The sequence below is a fragment of the Schistocerca gregaria genome, chromosome 3 (genome assembly GCF_023897955.1).
Source record: "Schistocerca gregaria isolate iqSchGreg1 chromosome 3, iqSchGreg1.2, whole genome shotgun sequence".
In the NCBI taxonomy this organism is placed as follows: Eukaryota; Metazoa; Arthropoda; class Insecta; order Orthoptera; family Acrididae; genus Schistocerca; species Schistocerca gregaria.
The window spans coordinates 683938714-683948438 of NC_064922.1; the positions used below are offsets into that span (position 1 = coordinate 683938714).

Here is a 9725-nt window from a genome sequence, read left to right on the forward strand (position 1 = left end):
CAAGTTGCAGTATTGGTAGAGCACAAGCACCTCAATATCATAAAACAACGTATGGAACAAAATGTGGCATTCGCTTTGTACTGTATGATCTGGATGAATCGGGCCAAGATTTGTTGCTATGGAGATCCGGGATGCACCCAGTGGGCACAAGAAGTACAGTTCCAGGAAACTTTACTATTTGTTATCATCATATGAAAGTGTTTCTGGATAAGTATTCTTTCCTACAAAGAAGTTGTTTTGATCCATTTCGGAATCATAAGAAGACAGTGAAGTATAGCCTCAGAGAAATTTATATAAAATCAGTATTGAAAATGAATCAGTACATGGGACTTGACATGAAACCAGGAGAAAAGTTATGTTCCATGTGTGTTACACAGCTAAAAAGTGAGTCATTAAATACTTCAGTGACTGTTCTTGGTTTGTATCCCATGTTGTTGTTGTCTTCAGTCCTGAGACTGGTTTGATGCAGCTCTCCATGCTACTCTATCCTGAGCAAGCTGCTTCATCTCCCAGTACCTACTGCAACCTACATCCTTCTGAATCTGCTTAGTGTACTCATCTCTCGGTCTCCCTCTACGATTTTTACCCTCCACGCTGCCCTCCAATGCCAAATTTGTGATCCCTTGATGCCTCAAAACATGTCCTACCAACCGATCCCTTCTTCTAGTCAAGTTGTGCCACAAACTTCTCTTCTCCCCAATCCTATTCAATACCTCCTCATTAGTTACGTGATCTATCCACCTTATCTTCAGTATTCTTCTGTAGCACCACATTTCGAAAGCTTCTATTCTCTTCTTGTCCAAACTAGTTATCGTCCATGTTTCACTTCCATACATGGCTACACTCCAAACAAATACTTTCAGAAACGACTTCCTGATACATAAATCTATATTCGATGTTAACAAATTTCTCTTCTTCAGAAACGCTTTCCTTGCCATTGCCAGTCTACATTTTATATCCTCTCTACTTCGACCATCATCAGTTATTTTACTTCCTAAATAGCAAAACTCCTTTACTACTTTAAGTGTCTCATTTCCTAATCTAATTCCCTCAGCATCACCCGATTTAATTTGACTACATTCCATTATCCTCGTTTTGCTTTTGTTAATGTTCATCTTATATCCTCCTTTCAAGACACTGTCCATTCCGTTCAACTGCTCTTCCAAGTCCTTTGCCGTCTCTGACAGAATTACAATGTCATCGGCGAACCTCAAAGTTTTTACTTCGTCTCCATGAATTTTAATACCTACTCCAAATTTTTCTTTTGTTTCCTTTACTGCTTGCTCAATATACAGATTGAATAACATCGGGGAGAGGCTACAACCCTGTCTCACTCCTTTCCCAACCACTGCTTCCCTTTCATGCCCCTCAACTCTTATTACTGCCATCTGGTTTCTGTACAAATTATAAATAGCCTTTCGCTCCCTGTATTTTACCCCTGCCACCTTTAGAATTTGAAAAAGAGTATTCCAGTCAACATTGTCAAAAGCTTTCTCTAAGTCTACAAATGCTAGAAACGTAGGTTTGCCTTTTCTTAATCTTTCTTCTAAGATAAGTCGTAAGGTCAGTATTGCCTCACGTGTTCCAACATTTCGACGGAATCCAAACTGATCCTCCCCGAGGTCTGCATCTACCAGTTTTTCCATTCGTCTGTAAAGAATTCGCGTTAGTATTTTGCAGCCGTGGCTTATTAAACTGATAGTTCGGTAATTTTCACATCTGTCAGCACCTGCTTTCTTTGGGATTGGAATTATTATATTCTTCTTGAAGTCTGAGGGTATTTCGCCTGTCTCATACATCTTTCTCACCAGCTGGTAGAGTTTTGTCATGACTGGCTCTCCCAAGGCCGTCAGTAGTTCTAATGGAATGTTGTCTACTCCGGGGGCCTTGTTTCGACTCAGGTCTTTCAGTGCTCTGTCAAACTCTTCACGCAGTATCGTATCTCCCATTTCGTCTTCATCTACATCCTCTTCTATTTCCATAATATTGTCCTCAAGTACATCGCCCTTGTATAAGCCTTCTATATACTCCTTCCACCTTTCTGCCTTCCCTTCTTTGCTTAGAACTGGGCTGCCATCTGAGCTCTTGATATTCATACACGTGGTTCTCTTATCTCCAAAGGTCTCTCTAATTTTCCTGTAGGCAGTATCTATCTTACCCCTAGTGAGATAAGCTTCTACATCCTTACATTTGTCCTCTAGCCATCCCTGTTTAGCCATTTTGCACTTCCTGTCGATCTCATTTTTGAGACGTTTGTATTCCTTTTTGCCTGCTTCATTTACTGCATTTTTATATTTTCTCCTTTCATCAATTAAATCCAATATTTCTTCTGTTACCCAAGGATTTCTAGCAGCCCTCGTCTTTGTACCTACTTTATCCTCTGCTGCCTTCACTACTACATCCCTCAGAGCTACCCATTCTTCTTCTACTGTATTTCTTTCCCCTATTCCTGTCAATTGTTCCCTTATGCTCTCTCTGAAACTCTGTACAACCTCTGGTTCTTTCAGTTTATCCAGGTCCCATCTCCTTAATTTCTCACATTTTTGCAGTTTCTTCAGTTTTAATCTACAGGTCATAACCAATAGATTGTGGTCAGAGTTCACATCTGCCCCTGGAAATGTCTTACAACTTAAAACCTGGTTCCTAAATCTCTGTCTTACCATTATATAATCTATCTGATACCTTTTAGTATCTCCAGGGTTCTTCCACGTATACAACCTTCTTTCATGATTCTTAAACCAAGTGTTAGCTATGATCAAGTTGTGCTCTGTGCAAAATTCTACTAGGCGGCTTCCTCTTTCATTTCTTAGCCCCAATCCATATTCACCTACTATGTTTCCTTCTCTCCCTTTTCCTACACTCGAATTCCAGTCACCCATTACTATTAAATTTTCGTCTCCCTTCACTATCTGAATAATTTCTTTTATTTCATCGTACATATCTTCAATTTCTTCATCATCTGCAGAGCTAGTTGGCATATAAACTTGTACTACTGTAATAGGTGTGGGCTTCGTATCTATCTTGGCCACAATAATGCGTTCACTATGCTGTTTGTAGTAGCTTACCCGCATTCCTATTTTCCTATTCATTATTAAACCTACTCCTGCATTACCCCTATTTGATTTTGTGTTTATAACCCTGTAGTCACCTGACCAGAAGTCTTGTTCCTCCTGCCACCGAACCTCACTAATTCCCACTATATCTAACTTTAACCTATCCATTTCCCTTTTTAAATTTTCTAACCTACCTGCCCGATTAAGGGATCTGACATTCCACGCTCCGATCCGTAGAATGCCAGTTTTCTTTCTCTTGTATCCCATGCAGACACAAAAAAGTCGGGAAAAGAGACAGGCCCAGCTATGGTAGAAGAAATCTACAAGAAGCTCAAATGGAATTAAAACACAAAATAGCTGACAAACTAATGGTGGAAGAGGAAGAAATATCTGCTCCAAAGGAACAGAAATCATGCCAGAAAGGCTCTGATTTGGACAATATTGTGCATGATTTGAAAGAAAAATCTGTCATATCCACACGCCAGAAAAAAATAGCTATTCTTACCCTTGCACTTTCCAGCTGGTCTATTGACTACACTGTAAAGGAATTCAATGTTTCTACATATATATGGTAAAGCAAGCTAGGAAAATAAAAACAACCCAAGGAGTGCTTCCACAACTTCAGCAGGCTCAGGGTAAGCAATTGAGTTCAAAAATAAAGGTGCTAGTGTTGGGAGTTTTATGAAAATAATGACTACAGCTGAATAATGCCTGAAAAAAAAAAGACTATGTAACAGTGAAAATGGGAAATGTATGTGTACAGATGCAAAAAAGACTGTTGTTATGCAACATATCAGATCTATATGTGGAATTCAAGGAAAAGTATCCCACTACCAAAGTAGGTTTATCATCTTTTTTCAGTTTCGGCCAAAATGGGTTGTGCCTGTAAGTGCAAGGGGCACAAACAATGTTTGTGTTTGTGAGACCCATCAAAATGCTAAGCTGATGTTTGCTGCCATAAAGGATTCTGGTCTGGATTACAAAGGTGCAATGAAGCTGCTAGTGTGTGACATCAGTTCCTGCCAGTGCATGATACACAGGAGTGAAAAGTGTCCTGGTAAGGCAAATCTTGCAGAACACATGAATAAGAAACTGTATGGTGAACTCCTTATGGATGATGATGGACTTGTTTCTTATAAACAATGGACACACATGGATCGTACAAGTCTTTAAACAAAGCAAGGTACAGTGGAAGATTTTGTTGAAATGTGTTGTCAAAAATCGGACAAACTGACCACACACAGCTTCACAGCAACAGCACAATCGGCTATCTCCAGTTTTGTAAGGATAATTTGAAACAAGATGTAAATATAGTAATACTACACTTTTCTGAAAATTATGCATTTATAGTTCAATAGTTGGGACAACAGTCAAGCAACTCTCTAGCCATTTGCGGCTTACTATAGAGGTGAATAATAAGGTGATGTGTCTTTCATGAACCTATGTGTTTTTAGTGACTGTTTAATTCATGATGTCATTGCAGTTCATGCCCACATTCGCATTGTCATGGCATATGTGAAAAACAAGCTGCCTCACATACATTTTGCGATGTACTTCAGTGATGGGGCAGCTGGTCAGTACAAAAACTGTAAAAATCTCAAAAATTTATGCATGCATTACCATGATTTTCAGATTCATGCAGAATGGAATTTTTTCACAATAAGTCATGGTAAAAATGTATGTGATGGTATTGGTGCTTCCATTAAGCGCAATGGCATTACGGGCTAGTCTGCAGCACCTTACAGAAGGTCACATCCTAACACCTTTTCAATTATTTACCTAGATACAGAAAAATATCTCTGGCATACAATCATTCTATGTTTCAAAAGATGAGGTGAAATCAGTCGAAGAGTTGCTAAAAAGCAGACTAGAACACGTTAAAACTGTTGCAGGCACAAGCAGCCATCATCACTTCTCTCCCGCAGACTCTGACAATGTGCAGACTGTCAGATTATAACTATAGGTCCATGCACAACATGTGTCTTCGCAGTGTCTGACTCAGGATTCAGAAGCAAAAGCAGCAACATACAACCAGGTTGGTGTGTTATTGCTGTTTATGATGACAAATGGTACTTAGGATGTGTTGCAGAGTGCTGTGAAGCAGAAGGTAATGTATTTGTGAACTTCATGGCGCCAGCAGGACCAGCAAGATAATTTCATTGGCCATGTTTGGCAGACAAGTGTTGGATTCCTTTTGAACATATTCGTATGACAGTTCCAGTTCCTACCACAGTGTCAGGAAGACAGAACAATTTGTCACTCAATGTACAGAGTACAGTAGCTAAAGTGTGGGAGAACTTCTGTTCGAAGCACAATCAACTGGTTTTTAGTAGTTAAGGTGCAGTAAACATTAATGATAGGTTGTGTTAAATCTGTCTATATGTTGTTGCTTAGTGATTAAACAGTTGTGGGAGAGGATAAGAAGAGGCAGAACAGTTTACGATATCTTTTTACAAAATTGTGTTGTGGAACAATGGCCACATCACGAAATACATCTGTCAACTTCCATTGTACACAAATGTCTTGCAATAACATGCCAAAATTTTGAGATATATATCATTATGGTCTACTTATGCAGTGCATGAAATTTGGATTAAATACCACTTGTCCCTTTTGTGCTACTGCACTTCGAAAATCCACATTTTTCAGGTAATTTTTCAAATTTTTGTATTTTCGTGTGCATGTAACTCAGTTTTTGTGTCTGTTATGGGCATGGTGAGTTTTGTGTGTGTTTAGGCCACATTAAACTAACCACAAAAAAATTTATACCCTTTCTGGGTGAATTATATTTGGCATAGAGGGCACCTACAATATGTATCTTTTAACATATTACATTTTTTAAATCACATTTTGGAATTTTTTATTTTCCCTCAGAAATATGTTGTTGGTGATTTGATTCATGGAGCGTGTTCTCCAAATGTAACTGGGTTGTAAAAATTTCACTGGACTGAGTGGAGTAGTTCCAAAGTTATTAAGGCCTGAAGGTGGGTCTGAAGATAGATTGCCAGATGCAGGTTGCAATTTCCGACTCACGCCACCTTCTTTCACAAATCATAATCCTGGAACTAATTGGCAGGGGAAACTAATACTTTGCACACGAGTGTTCCACACAACAAGGGGTCAAGAAAGTGTGATCCATTTTGATAATTTTGATGAATAATTTCCTTCCCACTGACTGATAACTTCATAGAATTTTCTAAAATCATGCAACTGTTCCTGCTAGCCATATAAACTGCTTCTATGAATGGCCATTTTCTTACAGTGTATTAACAAGGTCTGACAAGTATACATCTTTCCGGCAGCAAAAAAACTCCACGAGATTCAGTACTAGAATGCGTAATCTCCAGATTAATATGTTTACAGCTGAGTGGACATTATTGTGTTTCATGAATAAACTCCCCCCTCCCCCCCCCCCTTCCCTCCCCGCGCCCTTAACCCACCCCCAATGTGTATAAGTCATCTGCCTGACTGTAAGCTTCACACAGTTTCAACAGCAACTGTAGTATTCATCTCACACAATTCTTAGACACTGGAGAAAAACTACTTGCTATCATAGTTGCATGTTGGCTGTCATATAAACCTTCGTCAAAAATTTTGAACAACTAAAACTGAGCACCAAGTTATCTGTCTTTGACGCTATAAATAATAACACAGAAGAAATATGACAAAGCGAACCCAAAGGTGGGAAAGAAGAAAGTATGTTAACATCCCAACAATGAAAGCCTTTGAGTCAGGGCTGAAAAGGAAATTAAGTATACATGATTAGGAAACAGAAAGAAGCTAAATATATGGTAATTTTCCATCTCACTGTGGTAAGGACGAATCGATAACAGTGAATGTTTAATAACAGACATCAATCTTTAACTTCAGTATCATTCCATGACTATACCTATGACAGCATAAACATATAAAGTGATACGGATGCTACATTTAAGATTGTATACATTGCGTGTGTCAGCTGAGGTGAAATAGTTAACTGAACGTAAGCATAGAAGTGGTATTAAACTCACTTTTCCTTGGGATTGACGTTATTGGCGATATAACATCTGTGCCGCTTGAAATGGCTGGCTTTAGATCACCACTTTCTTTATTAGCCCTGTTTTGCTCGTTTCCAGCGTCAGGAGACAGTGACAGTTTTGCAACTGAATCACTGTCTCCCTGACTACTTGGACTTCTACTTTGGTCAGCATCGTGCTGTATCTGCAGCGTTACACCTCGAAAATCAACATTTGGTCCATCTTCTAATAACTGTTCTTCGTTCATCTCCAGGCAAAACCTTACTAACAACAATCATACGTCAAAAACAGTGATTGTCAACAAACCAACTCCCCACGTCATGATTTTATCGTCTGCCGCAAAGATCTTCTGTCATAATCGGCAGATGTGCTAATACTGAACTTCCGTCTTGTGAATTGAGGAGGTTGGAATCTAACCAGTTTGTTGCGAATATATAAACAAAATGCATCTTCGTATTCAATATCTGAGCTTGAAAAAAATTTTACTTTAAACAATCACTGGGAATCTGGGAGACGAGACGATGTATTTCAGAAAGTTTATCGGTTTCATGGTAAAGCTTTTAGTTCTTGTTAACGAAGCAGCATCTTGATAACTTCGTACCATAAAAGTAACTGTGGGAGTTTAGGGTTTTGACGTACATTCGAAGGCAATATTTCGTTGACATTCTTGTATAAAGTAATTAAATTAACTCTGAAACAACGATAAAATATTAAGTTATTATCATCATGATGTACAATCTCTGGCGTTTGTTACGGAGAACATTATTGTTTGAATAGTAGCACAGTTAACTGCGTAAATAATTCGTTGTGTTGGTCGGTAGTTGTATGTAATACAGCCATTTCTAGCCCTTAGATTACATTATCGCAAGTCAGTCATGAAAAAGCCGGCTGTAATTATAGTATGTTATCTGTTTACTTTTCACTGTGCCACACCACCAATATATAAAACTATTAACCCACGGTTACTGAACAGATCAGTTAATAGGACGTTCTATACTCAAAATCAGTTACTCCACATTGATTACGAAATACTTATGGAATATCATGGAAATACATCCGCAGTTGGTTTCATCTTTTCTGTGGAAAGTATATTAGCAAACAATGTCGTGCATCTGGAGGCAGTGCAGTTGGATTCTTTCACGGAATCAAAGCTGAGAATACAAGAGGTAAATGTTGAGAATTTGACCGGAGTATACTGGTTTATAGGTTTCAAGCACCCACTGCTGAACCGACAGTCTGTTCGCCTTAAAACGAGCGCAGTACTTGCACGATGCCTTCGCCCGTTACCAGCTTACATAAATCAAGAAGAAGCGCAGTTAGTTGTATTACATGCTAGCCATTATTTTTATAGTGCATACTGCACTGATCAACAGGTTACAGTTGTTAAACTTCCCAGTCTCAATGTAGAAAGTTATTCAGTTATTCAGCCAACAAAAAAATATTTGAACACCATTTGGTATGGACCTTACAGAGGCATCTCAGCATTCAATACAAGTGACATGCGGATTCATTTTGAGCACAATGCGGCACTTTTAACTGTAAAAAGTCTCAAACGTGTTATCAAAATATCTCCTTGGGGTAACATTGCTGTAGCTGAGAGAATCAGATTACAGAATACTGGAGCTGCCGTAAAAGGCCCGTTCTCCAGATACGTTTATATGATGCACCATGGAATGTCAGATACAACTAGTGCTAACAACATTACACCAGTTTTGCCGAAGACTGCAAACAATATATATTACATTGATGACCTTGGGAATATTTCAACGTCTCATGTTCTAAACACAGAAGATTCAATTAATCTCACATTAGAGTTTAGATATCCACTACTTGGTGGCTGGAATATTAGTTTAATAATTGGCTATGATGTACCAGCCAGTGAATATGTCTTCCACATTGAAGATGACTATGTCTTACATATGCCTATCATTAACAATTTATATGAAGGTATGTTTATAGAAACTTTGGAAACTGTGGTAATAATTCCTGAACGTGCAGTTGGTGGAGAATTAGTTATTCCATTTCCTGTCGACAGGAAAGATAAAAGCAAATATTATTTGCTACTGGATACTGTAGGAAGGACTGCTGTAAGCTTCTATATAAACAATTTGGTTGACAAACATATCCAGTGTTTCCAAGTGCATTACCATGTACCAAAAACAGTGCTGATTTACAAACCAGTGCTATTAATTGTTCTGGTATTTATATTGATTGTTCTACTCTGGACCATAAAAAATTACGAAATATTGTCAGATTTTGTTTCGGTGTATTACTGTAATAGAATGCCTGGAAGAGATACAACGTCTAAAGTCAACTGGTGTAAAAATGAAGACAAAATAAAATGAATTTATATCTATCATTTACCCAAAGAATAAACATGTTTTACTGCTGTACTATACAGGCTGTTATCTAAATTCAGTCTTTCACATGTTTACTGTGAAATGTAAGAGACATTATTAATTAATGAAAGCAATATTCAGTGTCATTGCTAGTAACATTGCTTTTAATTCCTGAATATATTATATTACACTTTTTAAGCATTTACATGTGCCAAATGATTACTTTTATTCTGTAACATCTATTTGTTGTTTGCCACTCCCAAATTGAGCATCAATTCAGGTGTTAAAATTTTTCCTGGAATCTTAACTTTACTTTT

General features: G+C 38.1%; 1 protein-coding gene across 2 annotated transcripts in view; it reads right to left on the reverse strand.

Annotated features, from left to right (window-relative positions):
• LOC126356045 (tumor protein p63-regulated gene 1-like protein) overlaps nucleotides 1-7837 on the reverse strand; it is a 159028-nt gene extending 151191 nt beyond the window's left edge. For both annotated transcript variants that reach the window (XM_050006725.1, XM_050006724.1), the window contains exon 1: nucleotides 7064-7837. In XM_050006725.1, the coding sequence (XP_049862682.1) occupies nucleotides 7064-7316 (253 nt within the window). In that variant the 5' untranslated portion in view covers nucleotides 7317-7837. The remainder of the gene's footprint in view (nucleotides 1-7063) is intronic.
• Between the last annotated feature and the right edge of the window lie 1888 nt (nucleotides 7838-9725).